Consider the following 17,406-nt stretch of genomic DNA (forward strand, 5'->3'; position numbering starts at 1 on the left):
ACAGATGGCCCTCCACATTTGCGGCTTTGACTTTTTGCAGCTTCATGGATTTGATTAATATGTTCTTTTTAGGAATCTCATGGTCCTCCAGTGTGACTCTGTGTTCAACTTCTGCCAAAGGTCATGCTGGAGGACCTAGAGATTCCTAGAGAGAACACTTCTCTAGGCATTTGTAGGTCCTCCAGAAAAAATTCATGGTCACCTTCTGGCAGATCGTGACCATAGGATTGCCCTTGAGGACCTAGAGATACATAGAGAGGTGTTCTCTCAGGTTAAAAAAAATAGTAGTTTTTTATTTGTGATTTTCCCACTTTCATGGGGGACCTGTGCCTCTGACCCCAGTTAATGTGGAGGACTCACTATATTTGCCTCAACCAGTATGGGCAAGGGAATCCATCTTCAATGTAATAGCCTAAGTCTCCACTGTCATAACAGCAGTTTAGCTCTGTGTTCATAGAACAACTTAATAACAAATAACAGTATTGTGTGTTGCGGGGGGGGGGGGGGGAAACAACCTCAGTGCACAAAGTGCAGAGTAACTCCTTGAAGGGGATTTATTTGGTATCAGGGCTGATTTATATGCTTTGGGACTGGCCATGTCCCTATACTGTTCAACATATTTTGTGATTTAGAACAATATTCTGTTGTGAAACTAGATTAATTTTTCATCCACTTTTGAGTGCCCAACCGTGACAGAGAAGGCCTTTACAGTAGTAACTAGCTAGGGAAATTTGCCAGGGCTGGCACCTATCTTGTGGTCATTTTAGCTTCATGTTAATACCTTTTTCCTATAGGCCTTTAATCATATTATTTGGTCTGTGGAATTAATTATGATTATAATTCCTTAATTGAATAGTTATTTTCAGCTAGCTCTTGCAGTTTGTATTTTATTTTTGTCTCATGGCATAAACTTGGTAAAGTTTTCTGATGGATTAAGATGTGTTGTTACCATTTTATTGTATCATAGTCACATTTTAAATTGCTTTTAAATGCCCTGAAAAACTGTATCTAAACCCACCAGAGAATAATGTCCTCATTGTTACTTCCTGCATTGGATGGCTTGGTATATAGCTTGGACAAATTTTGAGGCATATCTACAATTATGCTTGTAACTTGCTACAATTTGAATTCTTTGTATATTAATCTGATCTTTTCTCTTTCATAGTTTCTTCTTCACCTACTTCCACTATCAACATTTCTATCAGTGCATTGCAAACTGTTGTGAAGCATGGTGAAAATATATCTGTCACATGTGCAGTGAGAGGTATCGAACTGATAAATTACACCTGGAGCTACCCAGGCCAAAAAGTAAGTAATTGTGTATTATTTGAGTTTCCCTGTATGCATACTTGTAGGCACTTCAGTTCTTTATTTAGACATAGATTTATTTATTGGTTTGTTAAAATATTTATATCTTCTCTTATATCTTAAGACCTTAGGCCAGAATACAGGAAGCAAAACAATACTAAACAATTTAAAATAATTTACATAGTTACAATGCTTTGGTTTCTCTTTAAATGCCATGGCAACCACCTGTAGAATCCAGTGATTGGCAGTTGAGAGAGGAGCATTTAGAATTATCAGCCAGAGGGCCCCAGTACTTTACCAAATTAAAAAACCCAGGATTCCATAGGATGCAGCCATGACAATTAAAGTGGAATCACAGCTGTATAACTGTTTAGTGTGAAAGGGACATAAACAGATGGCTTCACTGGGTTGCAAAAGTTTTGTTGAAGAGCCAGGTTTTAAGTTGGTGCAAAAAGAAAGCCAACATTGATGCCAATTGTCCCTCTAAGGAGAAGCATTCCACAGTCAGGGCACCATAGCAGAGAAGACCTTCTCCCCTGTCTCCACATTATGAATTGTTGCCATCCATGGGAGACAGAGGAGTGCCTTGCCAGGTAATCTCAATGCATAAGCAGATATTCCTTTAAGTATTGAGATCCAGGGCCATTTAGGGCTTTGCATGTCTTTGGTATCACCTTGAACCCAGACTGGAAGTATACTGGTAGCCAGTGCAGTTTCTTTACAACTGAAGCCAATGGATTAAGTGTTCCTGCCAGCAATTTAGCTGCCACATGTTGCATTCAGTCTCTGTGCTATTTTCAATAGCAGTCCCATATTGAAGGCACTGTGATAGTAATAAATAGGAAGTCAACAGTGAATTAACTACTGTGGCCAGCCCAGCTGTTTCTAGATCAGACTGATTATCTTTCATTCTGTCTTCAGGCTGTGTTATGAAATGAAAATGGCTTTGGACACCTTGAGGATGGCAAGCTGGGTAGGGGCAACGTGTCACTGTTGGTTCTGCTGGACTTCTCAATCATTTTTGATACTATTCACTATGGCATCCTTCTGGGCCACATTCCCAAGATGGGACTTGGCATTACTGTTTTGCAATGGCTCTGGACCTTCTCAGAGGAGTGAGGTCAGAAGGAGATGCTTGGAGATTCCAATTCAACATCCTGGTCTGTGGAATCCCATAAGGATTTGTTTTGTTCCCCATGTAGTTTAACATATACATGATACTGCTGGGAGAGTTTGCCCATAGTTGTGGGGTTTGCTATCAGCAGTATGCTGACAACATAAAGATCTGTCTTTTCCATCTAATTTAATGGAAACTGTTTTAGTTCTAAATGGGTATGTGTTGTCAGTAATGGACTGCATGAGAGTGAACAAACTGAAGCTCAATCCAGACAAGACAGAGATGCTTCTGTCACTCAAAGGCAGATTAGGGAACAGAGATTCAGTCTGTGTTGTATGGGATTGCGTTCATAGTTTGCGTGTACAGTGGATCCTTGTTATACGCTGGGGTTTGGTTCCAAGATCCCCCGTATATAACAAAATCCGTGTATGCTCAAGTCCCATTAAGTATAATGACATAGCAAAATGGTGTCCCTAATAAACAATGGAACATCAAGGTAAATGTATACTTTTTTGGAACATTTTCAAACCGTGTATGCTTAAATCCGTGTATAAAAAATCCGTGTATAAGAAGGACCGACTGTACTCCTGGACTCATCCCTGAGTCTCGATGTCCAGTTTCAGTGGTGACCTAGAGTGCATTTGTGGAGTTAAGGCTTGTGCTCCAGATACACCCCTTCCTGGAGATGTCATATTTGGCTAGGGTGACACATTGCCTTGATTATATCCCTTTTGGATTATTTTATTTTATTTTATTTTATTTTATTTTATTTTATTTAGGTATTTATACCCTGCCCTTCAGCCCTAATGGCCCTCAGGGTGGCTTACAATTATTATTTTTAATCAGACAGTTCCCTGCCCTCAGGCTTACAATCTAAAAGACATGAAACAAAAGGAGAAGGGAATGGTGGAGGGAAAGGGGATGAGGTCCAGTGGATCTTCTCTCCCTCTGAGGCCTGGACCAAGGCAGATGGATTGGAGGGAGGGCTCTTCCTTCTTCTAGGCTAGTCCTGATGGAGCTGGACCTGCCTGGTGATTAGCATTAATAATGAATGGATTAGCATTATACTGAAATGCACACTACCCAGCCCTGTCCTTGGAATCTGTTTGGAACCTTCAGCAGGTCCAAAAACACTTCAGCCTGACTGCAGGGAACATTTAACTTCCTTCTTTTAAAGGCTTCCCTTCCTGCCAGTTTGAAATATATCCAGATACAATTCAAACCCAAGCCATTTGTGCTTTGTAGGTCTGAACTGTTTGAAAGACTGCATTTCCTGATATGAGCCTGCCAGATTTATAAGATATTTAGGGAAGCGCTTTATCTCAGTTATACCACCATCAGAGGCATGTCGGATGAGGACATGTGGTGTGGGGTTTTTATTAGGGGCTATTCCCAGGCTATGGAACTCTTTTCCTCAAGAGGCTAACCTGGTTACCTCTCTGCTTTCTATTTGTGGGCAGCAAAGACCTTCTTATTTAGGTTGACTTTTGGTTGTTAACTGGTAGTTGAAATAGGATTTTTGAATAGGATGTGTGCGCTGTACATTTATTTTCATTGCTATGTTTTAAATGCTTTCAAACTGTTTTAAATTAGTACTGTTTTTAATGGGACAGGTGGTGAGGTAACAGTGAGGTTCTTTTCTCTGATAAAATCTGGGCCAGATATTTCAGCAGAAGGACAACTAGTAGAGCATAATAGCCAAGTATGGATATACCCTCTCTTAAATGGTATGTGAATAGCTGTGTGCCATATGAGATGTAAGATTATATGCAAGAATAGAATTAATGTGAATTGTTTTTACCTAAATAGCAACTGCAGGAAAGTCTGAACAGCCCTAGAACCATAGTAAGGGGGAAGCTGGAATTTCAAACCGAAAACAGGCAGCAACAAAAATCTTCTGGAGTCATGGTTTTAGGGACAAAATCCTTTATTTCTAAGTGTTGCTTGCCTTAAGTTTCTTTACTTTCCTTTACAGGTAGGCAAGATGGTTGAACCAGTGACATATTTTGTAGCAGGGATCCGCCACTATACTAATTCCACGCTAACCATCCACAATGCTGAGCTGGGAGATGAAGGGCTGTATGTTTGTGAGGCCACTGATACCTATCATGGGCAAAAAGAAACACAAGACATCTATATCAGAGTGATTGGTATGTTGGCCAAAAAGCTTTTTGCTTGTCAATAACAAAGGGCAGTTAAAGCTTTCTGCCTGTCATAGAGCTGATGACATTATACTTCACCACTAGTGCTATTTAATGCCATTAAGGCATTGCTTTTGTGTAGTTTAATAAAATATGGATTAAAATGAAGTTACATTGCTCCTATTATAGCACTATATTAACTGGCAGGCCCTTTCGGACAAGGCCTGTCTGTAGCAGGAACTGGCAATGCCTGCTCGCTATCCCTGGCTATTTTTAAATCACTGCTGCCCCCAACTTCCTCTGCTGCAGAATTTGCTATGTCTACATGTTTGTGGGAGAGGAGGTTTTTTCCCCACCTGTCCATGTTTATCCTGACTGGGGAATTAGTAAAGGACCCTTTGAAGAGCCTTATTGTGAATTTATCCATATCAGTTCCTGATTTCATAAGGGGTGGGTGAGTCTTTAATTATTGATTTTTCTCTCAGTAATTGTTTACTTTTTTGTTTACTGTTTCATTTAATGAAAATATATGATTGGTGAGTTGCAGACGTAAGCTGTTTGTGAGTTTTACTTATATTTTTGCAGTATAACTTGAGTACATAAGGAGCCCTGGTGACGCAATAAGGAGCCCTGGTGGTGCATAAGGAGCCCTGGTGGTGCAGTGGTTAAATGCCTGTACTGCAGCCATTCACTCAAAACCACAAGGTTGCGAGTTCAAGACCAGCAAAAGGGCCCAAGCTCGACTCAGGCTTGCATCCTTCCGAGGTCGCTAAAATGAGTACCCAGACTGTTGGGGGCAAATTAGCTTACTTGCTAATTAGCTTACTTCCTGTTCACCGCTATGATCTTTGGAATAGCGGTATATAAATAAAACAAATTATATTATTATTATTATTATTATTATTATTATTATTATTATTTGAGAAAGGGCTGTTGTCAGGATTTTGAGGTGAAATGATATGAAACCCAAATCTAAACTGCACCCTCCTCAGGTTCTGTGGATACCATGGTTTGCTAAAAAGACAAATAAAGGGGTCCTAGAACAAATCAAGCCTCAACTCTTGCAAGAAGCCAAAATGACTAAATTGAGGCTGTCATACTTATTTGAAGGTTAACATTTCTCTTGAATTGGAATGGTGTTGGGTTTCAAACTGAGTTTTTTTATTTGAAAGAAATAATTCCATATTGCAAGGACTGAATAGTCATATGTAAAACAACTTCTCTTGCATAAGATGATGTAAGATTCTAGCTGCACTCCTCTTCTTCCAACCATTTCACCAATACAGTTTCCATATAGAAGCTGTGCCACCTTCTGCCACTGCCATCCTGTATTCCACATAGAAGGATAGCAAAGCCAAGGTCCCACTGCCTTCCTGTAATTTTTCTCCCTCACCCTTTCTTATCTAGATCATGGATTTGTGACTTTCCACACTGTTATGAATGACACTGTGTTTGCTGAACTGCACAAGAGCCACATTTTCCACGTGCAGATTGAGGCCTATCCAAGCCCAACAATCACCTGGTTTCAGAATAATCAACCTCTGAACTCAGGGAGCAACAGTGAGTTTGCCATCACCAGCAAGAATTTGTCAGAAACCAGGTAAGCCCTTTGTTGTAGTATAAATTGAAATCTGCTAAAGCTAAATCCTTTCTGTTTTTTCTGCCACCCCAGAATTTTTCTTTTCCATGTCTTTCAAATTCAGCTGTTTATCATTTTTAATTTGTGTTTATTTGACTTTTCTTTTCTTTTGCATTCCTGCATCCCTGTAACATCCTAGGCTGCTGGATGTTGGTATGCTGTTTGCCAGGGAACTTCTGATTTAGCTGCACAGCCATCACCTTCATAATCTCAGCATGCTTTTTAGGTTGAATTAAGCCACACTGTATGTTATGCACTTTACACTAGAAAATCCCACAGCACCATTATTTACAACAACAACAACAATATTTTTATTTATATTTCCCACCTCTCCCTGTGGATCAAGGCGGGATTACAACAATAAAAACAACAATTACAAGATTAAAACTACAATGTCATATAAAATGCACTCAATAAAACAGCATAACCATTACCAATACAATAACAACCCAAATGGTTGGGAGCTGCTGGTTTAATTGGGGAATATACGAGGGGTTAATGGATTTCAACTCTTTTTTTTTTCCTGTGCTATTTCCCTGACCTCCTGTTTCTGCCACATATGGAGAAAAGTGCAAAAATGAATGTATGCAAAACTAGACGTGACTGGAGAACATATGTTTCTTTTCACATGTCTACCCTGTTCACACAAAGCATGAATCTATCTTTGACCAAGGAAAAAAGGACATTGGATGCACTAAACCCTCCTCCTCTTGTGTCTTAATTCCTCTCTGTGGTCAAGCCATAGCCCTGCATTCCTGACTCATCTCTGGTATGAAAGCCAGGAAGAGAGAAAACTGAGTGTACCAACAGAGTAAAGCACAGTAATGCTTGGGTTGATAGAAGGGATTCAGCATCCTTTCTTGTGTGTCTACTTTAAAATAATATAATAATATAATAATTAGAATAGAAGAAGTCATGAAAATGGTAGCCCAGTTATGTTTGAGTACATCTACATTGTAGAATTAATGCCACTTGATACCACTTTAAGTGCTATAGCTCCACTCAATGGAGTCCTGGGATTTGTAGTTTTATGAGATCTTTCACCTTCTTTGCCAAAGAGTTCTGGTACCTCACAAAACTACAAATTCCAAGATTTTGAAGGATGGAGCCATGGCAGTTAAAGTGGTGTCAAACTGCATTATTTCTACAGTGTAGCTGCACCCTTAGTCAGAATACATTGTATACCAATGTATAGGAAGCAAAATTCTAAATGGTGCAAAACACACTCTATTAACTGCCCAGGCTCAGTGCTAGGGAATCCTGGGAAATGTAGTTTATTGTTGCACCAAAGCTTTCTGACAGAAAAGGTTACATGTCTCATAAAACTACAGTTCCCAGAATTCCCTAAGATTCAGCCAGAGCAATTAAAGCTGTCTCAAACAGGATTATTTCTATTTGAGTTTTGGACCAGTCTTTCAAACTTGGGAATGCTTAGGTGGATGCTGGAACAAATGAAGGCTACTAGGGAGCTTAGCTTGAAAGTAGAGGTATTTTTCAAGGGAGATAATCATCTTTTGAATATTAAATGATAGAAGTGGAATTTCAGCCAGATCTCATCTTTACTGCTAATGTGGGAAAAAAGTGACAGGCCCTCACAGAGCTTTTTGTCTGTTTAGGTGCTATGAAGACAAAGAAACAATTTACTAGATAAACACTTGCCCTAGCCTAGTCCAACGCGAGTCATCTGTAAATGATAGTTTGCTAACATGCACACTAAAGATTGCTACTTTTATAGATGTGTTATTCTCTTGGATCTGTGTATATACATTCCTAAAAGATGGGCAACACAGTCAGCTTTGCACTTCCACTAAATTAGGAGTGGGTAGGCCTAATCTAATCTGCTCTGTTCATGCATTATTCCAAACATGTGTCTGAGTGTGTCCAGCTGGACTGTGGCAAACATCTGTTGAAGAAGTGTTATGTGCATATAGTCTGTTGTGACATGCATTGATCAAATACAATGTAACTGAATTACATATATATTTACTATATATAAAAGACTTATAGTATATTCCTATCATAACATATAAGGTTTCTTATTGAATACTTGAAAGCAAATTTCTTGATTACCACAAAATGCCATAAGTCAGGAATAATAAAATCTATCTTGAGTGAAGGGAACAGATTTCTTTCTTTGGATGTAAAATTTCCTTTTATATAATGCAGCAGGTTTTCTGCTTCTTATACTTGAGCAAATCTCTTTCTCCACTATCTTAATTTTTGTAAGGTTCACTTTCTGCCAGGTATCAAACCACTCTAACCCTCGTAAGAGTGAAACAGAGTGAAGGAGGCTTATACACTGTCCGAGCTTTCCATGATGATGACTCGAAGGACCTCTCCTTTTACTTGCAGATTAATGGTGAGCGTATCCCTTGACAAAATTATTTTGGACTATATATATCCTCATTGAAATGCAGTATGTAAAGATCTGGAAAAATGAAATTTCAGAGGTACAAGTGTCCCCACGTGACATGTGTGCCACTGCTACAAACAGGATTGCTTTTGTATTTTCATTTTCTGCTACCATAGAATTAATTAATTAATGAGCCAAACCAGATGTAGTGGAGGACAGAAATGGGGAAACTTCAAATTTCAGATTTATGTCATACTATAACCACCAAATTCTACCAACAAGAACAGGTTGAAATGACTTTAAATGAATTGTAGAATTCTGTGCCTCTGAGTCTAGAAATTTGTTTTCAGTAGCAGAACTGTTCCAAGACATCTTATGCAAAATTCCACTACTTTCTTCATTTCAGAAACATATTATTTGTTGTCATTAAATAATGGGTTTTAAAAAATGTAGCTGATCTGCCGTAAACTACCCAGAGGTCTATGTTGGGGTGTACAGAAAATCTGCATTCTGCCCATATTAACATAAGTAACAGGTTAACATCAACTGTGCAGACATCTGACCCATAGAGGTCTGGGTCTGGGTCTGGTACAAAGCTGGGAGTGGTGAGAGGATTTCCACACCATTATCCACAACAATAACTGGGATTCCCCTTGGGTGTGATTCTCCCTCCCAGTCATTTACATGAACCAGCTGAGAGTACTTCCTGCCTCCACTCACTTTCTCATGTGTGGAAGCAAAGAGGAAGAGTGACACTATCATCCATGCTACAGAGTTTTGCAAAGGGAAGAAACTAGTTCTTCGACTTTGATCCCTCATTCTTGCATTATCTCTGTGCCCTGGCAAATTTTAATGCAGGGGTAAGCAAAATTTTCGTAGAAGATGTTGGATTGCAACTCCCATCAGCTAGCATACCATTTGTCATACTAGCATGGTTGATGGTGAGGAATGCTGGGAGATGCAGACCAACAGCATCTGGAGGACTAACTTTGCTTGTTTAAATCAATCTTATCATGTGTGTTGACCCATTCAAATGGAGTTCTAGCATGCCTATGATTGGCAAACTTTGGCCTGTTACAGACTGCCAAAATGAAGCTGCTTGGGGTCTCTTTGGAGATATGCTGTTTAAATGATGCATGCATCCTAAGAATCTGGAAGCTGCACCAAAGCTGCACTCCAGTGCTTAGGAACGGAGTGTGGCTTTGGCGCAACCTCCGGACTCTTAGGACCCATGCATCATTTAAATAGCATACCTCCAAAGAGACCCCAAGCAGCTTTATTTTGGCAGTCTGTAACAGGCCTTATTGAGCAAATAGATTTAAAAGTTTAAACATGATTTAAAATTTAAACAGGGCATCCTTGTTGACACCAAGACCTTTATTTGTACTCGTTGTAAATTTCTTCTGGCCCTCTTTTTCTTGCTGTCATGGGCCCAATACAGATGGGCCTTTTAGCATGTAAGGAATACGTGCTAGGGTTGCCTCGGGGCATCACTTACAGACGCCCCGCAACCCCAGTACGTATTCTGTACGTCAAAATGGCGGTGCCCTGACCAGATGGGTGCCGCCATTTTGATGTGACGGACGCTTAGCGCCCGCACATTGCAGCACACTTGTGATGTCACGAGTGCGCCATTGGTGCACTCGGGCGTCACAAGTGCGCCGAAAAAAGGACCCACTTTTTGTGGGTTCTTTTTCTGCTGGTGGGAAACTGTGTGGTTTATCTGCTGTGGTTTCCCGATGGCAGAAAAGGAGGCACCGGCAGAGCGTCCTTTTAGGACACTCTGTATCGGGCCACTGTATCCTGAAAGACCAGAAAAACTATTTTATTAGATCAAGCCCAAAGTCTACTGAATCCATCTTGTTATCTCAAAGAATTTACTGGAATATGAAGTAAAAGCATCTGTTAATGCTACCCTGATTTCTGCTTTTTAATATGTTTGTGCTTTATTTGGTCATTGCCTAGGGATGGTAAGACTGTTGGTGGGGTTAGTACAATAAGTAAAAGGTAAAGGTTTCCCCTTTGACATGAAGGTCAAGTTGTGTCCAACTGTAGGGCCAGCGCTCATCTCTGTTACCAAGCAGAGGGGGCCAGTGTTGTCAGACTACTCTGTGGGTCATATCGCCAGCATGGCTGCACAGAACACTATTATCTTCCCACCAAAGTGGTACCTATTTATCTATTTGCACTTTTATATGCTTTCGAACTGTTAGGCTGGCAGAAACTGGGACTAGTGGCAGGAAATCACTGTGTCATGTGGTGCTTGAGCCTTAAACTGCCGACTTGCTGACCTTGTGATCTTCAGAGTCAGTGTCTTAACCACTGAGCCTTCTCAGAACTGGTGTCCTCCAAAAATGGATGGTGGGAGTACCAATCCCACCATCCACCAGTGCTGTATACCATACTGCTGAAATTGCACCACATGGGGACACAGAAACTGTTTCAGTAGCAGTATCAATAGTATATAGTTGCTCCAAAACTGATTGCCTTCTAAAATCATCAAAGCTGATGGGGTATTTCTTAGTGAGCTTGAACTGTGAAAGTGGTATGTGTGTATATGAAGAAACCCTGTCTATTAAAAAAAAGTCTGGAAATTATACATTTAAATAGTTCTCTATCAAAATGGGGAACTCACATTAGACCACCAGGCTTGTGATTCAGATTACATGAATACATCATATACTACTATTTACAATATAAATTCTCCACTGGTCATACTGCTTACTTCCATCTGTGGGACCAGCTCCTTCATTTTTTCTGACAAAATCCTTCTTGTCTTCTTTTCTTTCTCCAATATAACCAGTCCCAGCTAAAGTGACAGACCTGAGAGAAAACAGCAACACCACCAGTGGGGAGCAAACAGTGACCTGTATTACAGAAGGAATGCCCCAGCCAGAGATTACGTGGTATACCTGTAACGATATAAAACGGTAAAGAGATTGTTTTTTACCACATGTGTAGTGCCTTTATGATTGAAACTCTGAGAGGGGAAGCATGGAAATGGAGATGATGCAAGACTCTCTGCAGTGAATCTCACTAACTGCAGTACACAGAGGGCAGATACCAATAATATATCAATAATATTTAGGTGGAAATTGAAGCCTAAAAGGAGTATCACTGTCCAGCTAGCTATTTCCTTCTTTGGCAAGTCACCCTCGGTGATCTTTGGTTTGGACTTTTTTCCTCCAGGCTGAATTGGAAAGAAACTTTTCTGTTATTATTTTTCAAAAGTGGTGTTGTACACTTGGAAAACTTCCTGTGCACACTGATACTCTCTGCTGAGGATATGAAACTTTTCAAAGGTCCTTGAGCCTTTTCCTCCTACCACAGGTCCCAGCAGCCCATCCTGGAAATGACTGGCCAGTGCACTAACCAACCATACAGTGTCCTTCCAGTATGGAAGTCATAATACAGGTTGAGCATCCCTTATCTGGAATCCAAAATCTGAAATACAATCGCCCCTCCTAACACGTGGAACTGGGATCCTCACACTTGAATATCCGCAGAGGGGCGACCTCTGCTATTTGCAATGGCGTGTGTGGGGGCACACCCCATTCAAGCTTATGAGGTTCAAATATGCCTCAAAGGCAATGGATCCCCCATGAAAATGGAGGGCCAACTGTATGTCCAAATTTAAAATAGTCTACATGGATGACTGGGATAGTAACACACTTTTTTTCTGATGGTTCAATGTACACAAACTTTGTTTCATGCTCAAAAATAAACTATTGTGTTTAAAATTACTTTCAGACTATGTATGTAAGGTGTATACTAAGTGTTAATGAATTTCATGTTTAGACATGAGTCTCAGGCCCCAAATATCTCATTGTGTGTATGCAAATACTCCACACACAAACAAAAATCCAAAATCCAAAACACTTCTGCTCCATGGCATTTCAGATAAGGGAGACTCAGCCTGTACCATCTTTACCAGTTTTTAGCATACAGTATTATCTGAATTCAACTTAGTTCCCTTGACTCTTTCATTATGGCTGACCTCATTTCATGATCCACTACCTCCTCTCCCTCCATTAGTATAGACAATGAGAAGAACATCAGCTTGCAACTGTCAAGAGGAATAAATTTAGTCCCACAGACTATCATTTCCTGATAACTACTAATAACTTATTAATAACTAAGGCCAGGCAAATATGTGTAATAGCTTTCAACTTACTTGTGTATGTTTCATTTATATAGAAGCTGCAAGAAATGATTATTATTATTATTATTATTATTATTATTAATATTAATATTCCACTTAATCACTTGGAATCCAAGCGGATTGCAACAATAAAACAAAATACAGTTAAAATTATAAAAAACCCTATCCCTCCCCCCAGTATAAAAACATAGTAATACTAAAAAGAGATTAAACCAGAGAGATATTAGAACAATAGTATAAAATCACAGTTAAAATCAGTAGAAGATTTGTAAAAAAAAAAAAAAGAAATGTATAGCAAGGGTCCAGATAGGATGTAAAAGGGGATGGAGAAAAGAGGAGAGAAGGCCGGGGGGGGGGGGGGGGGGGAGGCAGGAAAATAGAAGTGGACCTAGTCTGGAAAGGCCTGCCGGAAGAGATCCATTTTAATAGCCGCCTTAAAGGTTTCCAAGGTGGTAATCTGACAGATCTTGTCTGGCAGTTCATTCCAGAGTCTAGGAGCAACTGCTGAAAAGGAGCGCTTCGTCACTACCGAAAGTCTAGTCCTCTTTGGTTGAAGCAGATTCTTCCCAGCAGAACGAAGAGTGTGGAGAGGATGATATGGGAGAAGGCGTTCCCACAAGAAGTCAAGACCCAAGCCATGTAGGGGCTGATTAGGTGCATGGTATATTTATTAACAGTCAAAGCTTCTTGTCTACAGATTCTTTATCCATGAATTCAGCCATCTGTGGCTTGATAATATTAAACACACACACACATACACATTTCAAAAAGCAAACATTTGTTTTGCCTTTTTATATAAGAGTCACAATTTTACTATGTCATTGTATTTAATGAGACTTGAGTATCCCATTGGTATACCAAGTGGATACCAAGGGCTCACTGTATTCAGTTTTATTTCATTTGTACTCTGCCTTTCTCCCAAAGTGGAACCCAAGGCAGCTCCTAAGGAGGGAGAGGTACATGGGAATGATTGTTTTAAAACCCAGTTACACAACAGTCCTGATTATTCTGTTCTGAAGCAGCTGTTTACTATGAAAAATTCTTATTTCACTGCTTTTTGAAGTACAGTGGGACCTTGCCATCCACAGGCTTGCTATCTGTGGATTTGAGCAACGATGGGCAGCAAGCCCCATTGTCCCAAATGGTGGCCCATGCAAGTGACCTGGTCTGATTCCCATTGTTTGATGCCTTGTGAAACAGGTGTGATGGGGGAGCCACCAAAATCCTGGGGAATACTTCTGAAGATATGAATCTACAAACAAACTCCACCTACCGAGATGACCTGAAGATTTATATTGTGACAAGCAAGCTACACCTCCACCGAGTAGATGAGCCAGTCTTCATCAGCTGTGACTCTAAAAATCTCTTAGGGACAGATTCGCAGAACATCACTCTGGTCCCACACAGTGAGTTCCACTGCACATGTATTGCATTGCAGTATATATGTGCATGTATATATCACACTGAATCTTTCTATAATATTATGGCAGAAACAGTACCAATATGCACAGACCAAGCAGACTTGGTCTTTTACGCCTATTCATTTTTATTTATTTCTGACAGGATCTCAGAGCACTGTACAATAAAATCAATTTAACTAATTTCAAACAGTCAAAAATAATTAAATAGACTATTGTGGATTATACCTCTATAATCAGTATCATCTGAATATAATATGATTATTGCGACTATAAAAAAAGTTATATTTAAAACAGTAAAAATAATCTAGACTATTGTGGATTGTATATCCCAATCAGATTTTAATCATATTATACTACCATAATCATGAGACAGAATTTAAATGTATAGATAAAAACAGAAATACCACAGCAATTAGAGCAAGAGATGAAAACATGTGGCACTCCAAAAGTTGTTGGAATGCAACTCTCATCATTAGAACCTAGCATAGCCAGTGGTGAAGAATAATGGATATTGTAGTTCAACAACATCTCGAGGGCCCCATGCCCCCAGGGAATGTGAGTCACTTTATACCATCCTTTGTTCATTCCTTTGAACGACTATACTAGCCCTTCCTGACAAAACTGGAAATGACCTGAAGATCTCTGCCAGTTTTTTAAAAAGCATTTTCTTTTTGTAAACAAGGTTTGAGAGTGACACACCTTACTTTGTAGGAGAAATGTAACCCTTCTCATTTTTTGCAATTTTTTATGTAGGTGGGAGCTATTTTTACATTTTACTCTGGATGTGTAGAGATCAGATATGATCTTTACTTCAATGGATCTCTTCCGACGAGCATACCCACTTGACTCTGTATGAGATGCATGGATCCATCTTTTTGATTAGGATTGGAATACCTTACCTGCACTGTCGCTTTCGATAATGTGTTTTTTTTAATTGTTAAACTGTTTAATTGTTATATGTTTTTATATTTTATTGATGACATTTGTAATTGTATATTTATACTAGGTTGCAATCCCGCCTCGATCCACCTGGGGAAAATATAAATAACATTTTTATTATTATTATTATTTATTTAACATTACTTCCCATAATATTCATGCTACAGGGCCTTTGCCTGTATCATGAGCAGGGGTCTATGGGAGCTATGAATATGGCCTCCTTGGTCTTCCTGAACTAACAGGGTGCTCCTCCTCAGTGTTCTGCATGCTCACAAAACCCAGGTCATGTCAAAAAGTCCCAGACTTTCTGAATAGGATGTAATTCTTCTATCCTGGATAAATTCTTCTGCCTTAGGTCATTTCTTTTTAAAAAAAAAAAAAAATTAGAATGCAGTGGGAGGAGGGTTTCATGGTCATATTTAACAAAGTGAGAAGGCCGCACAACTAATCTAATCTAGCAAGATAAAAGAAAACGGGTAAGAGGTTTAAAGATGGAAGGCTGCATTCTTCTTCTGTATCCTTTTATTTTGATCTCATTTGCTATCTGCAGATGAGACTTGGTTCAAAGAAAGTGTCTCTACAGGCTGTAACATAAAATGTTTCTGCACCAGTAATGTGATAGTAGGACATGTGCCTGAGGGCAAAGTACAGAAAGATCAAGAAGTGTTGGACAAAGGTTTTCAGGAAGTGTCCTCTTGCTAACTATAAGTCTGTGTTAATATGAGGAACCTCTCTTAGAGTTTGTCCATTTTGTTTAATGAAGATGTTTTATTGTTAGTTTATTGTCAAGCTTGTTACTCCTTCTGGCAAAATGTGATTTTACAATGTATGCCAATAAAATATATTTACTTATCCACCAGCCATAAACTAACAAGGCTGTTCAATAATTCTGCATCTTCTCATTATTTCAGATTTGTCCTTTAAAGTGATCATCATCTCAGTTATCTTGGCCTTGCTGGTCCTCATGGTTCTTTTCCTGGTGATCCTCATCATCTTGTGGCGAAAGGTAAGAGTCTTTCTGCCTCTTTTCTATGTCTCACTGAAAGATGTATACAGAGATATACACTTAAGCCAGTACAGCCTGAATGTCTTTCGCAATGGCACAATAATGAAAGTTTAGCTCTTTAGCAGGATATTACTATGAAAACCATGTTTATTTAAGAGTAATAGGCTGACGTTCAGGCATTATGGACTATTGCTTCTCTTAGGGCATAAACACATAGATAAGCCTGAAATACCACTGGTAAATTAATTCATAAAACTCCAATAATGCAGGGGGGGGGGGGGAGAACCCCTATAGTACTGCAAGAAGTATAGATTAAAACTGGTGGGATACATGCAATGTCTTTCCCATATTGATTTGCAAATATAATAAAAATAATGATAATATGGGGTTTTAGGGAAATAATGATTAAAAGAATCATAACTGCTTTCAAACTGCTATTGCATGTCAAGGAGAATAAGCAACAGGCCCCAGTTTAGAATACCTGTACTCCTTCAAGTGGCATTTATTTTAATAGGGCTCAAGTGTGGACATAATGGTGCAGTGGTTTCTGTTCATATTGTATTGCCATTGACTAGTTTGTTAGCCCTCCACAAGTGAAGATGGACAATATATGTAGATGTGAGTTGTCTTTTGCAACTACATATGAATTTTCCTGATAGGACCCCTGGGTTTATCTAATATTATAGCTATGCTACATCCTACATAGCACAGTCATTTTCTAATACCTTCCTTTTCTCACTTGTCCAGAAACCTCGCTATGAAATCCGCTGGAAGGTGATTGAGTCAGTCAGCTCTGATGGACATGAATATATCTATGTGGATCCCATGCAGCTTCCTTATGACTCCAGTTGGGAAGTTCCTAGAGATAAGCTTGTACTAGGTGAGGGGAGAAACAGGCCAAGATTAAGCATGTACAGGGCAGATTCATTCTAGTGCCTCTTCTTCCTATTTGCTAGCCACATATCTTGCTTGTAGAGTGCTTTGAGGCAGGGTTTATATTTTAATATAAACTGACTGAATTCTTACTTCCTGTTGCTACAGATTTGTGTGGGCTGCAGTTTTCCATGTCACTGAAATAGTGGAAAGAGACCATATATTCTGACTCCACAAACCTTTAGGACATAAGTGAGGAAACCATAGCACTCTGTCCAGATGTTGTTAGTCTCCCATCACCCCTCACCATTTGCTGTGCTTGCTAGGAGTGATGAAAATTTGAATCTATCAACTTGTGAAGATCCAGAAACTCCCCATCTCTCCTTTAGGAGAGTTATGTGCCTCCACTCATGGCACCCCCATCCTAGGATTTTCTTGGCAAGATTT

At 39.5% G+C, this 17,406-nt stretch overlaps 1 protein-coding gene across 1 annotated transcript in view; it reads left to right on the forward strand.

The window, feature by feature from the left end:
* Positions 1-17,406, forward strand: part of LOC149321797 (platelet-derived growth factor receptor beta-like) — a 119,446-nt gene that overhangs the window by 66,560 nt on the left and 35,480 nt on the right. Inside the window, exons 6-13 of the mRNA XM_089528697.1 lie at positions 1,166-1,308; positions 4,401-4,575; positions 5,974-6,166; positions 8,449-8,564; positions 11,362-11,488; positions 13,921-14,126; positions 15,992-16,086; positions 16,834-16,966. Of these exons, the coding sequence (XP_089384823.1) occupies positions 1,166-1,308; positions 4,401-4,575; positions 5,974-6,166; positions 8,449-8,564; positions 11,362-11,488; positions 13,921-14,126; positions 15,992-16,086; positions 16,834-16,966 (1,188 nt within the window). The remainder of the gene's footprint in view (positions 1-1,165; positions 1,309-4,400; positions 4,576-5,973; positions 6,167-8,448; positions 8,565-11,361; positions 11,489-13,920; positions 14,127-15,991; positions 16,087-16,833; positions 16,967-17,406) is intronic.

The sequence above is a fragment of the Sceloporus occidentalis genome, unplaced genomic scaffold (assembly GCF_023333645.1).
Source record: "Sceloporus occidentalis isolate IW3139 unplaced genomic scaffold, rSceOcc1.0.p SCAF_1, whole genome shotgun sequence".
NCBI classification, from domain to species: domain Eukaryota; kingdom Metazoa; phylum Chordata; class Lepidosauria; order Squamata; family Phrynosomatidae; genus Sceloporus; species Sceloporus occidentalis.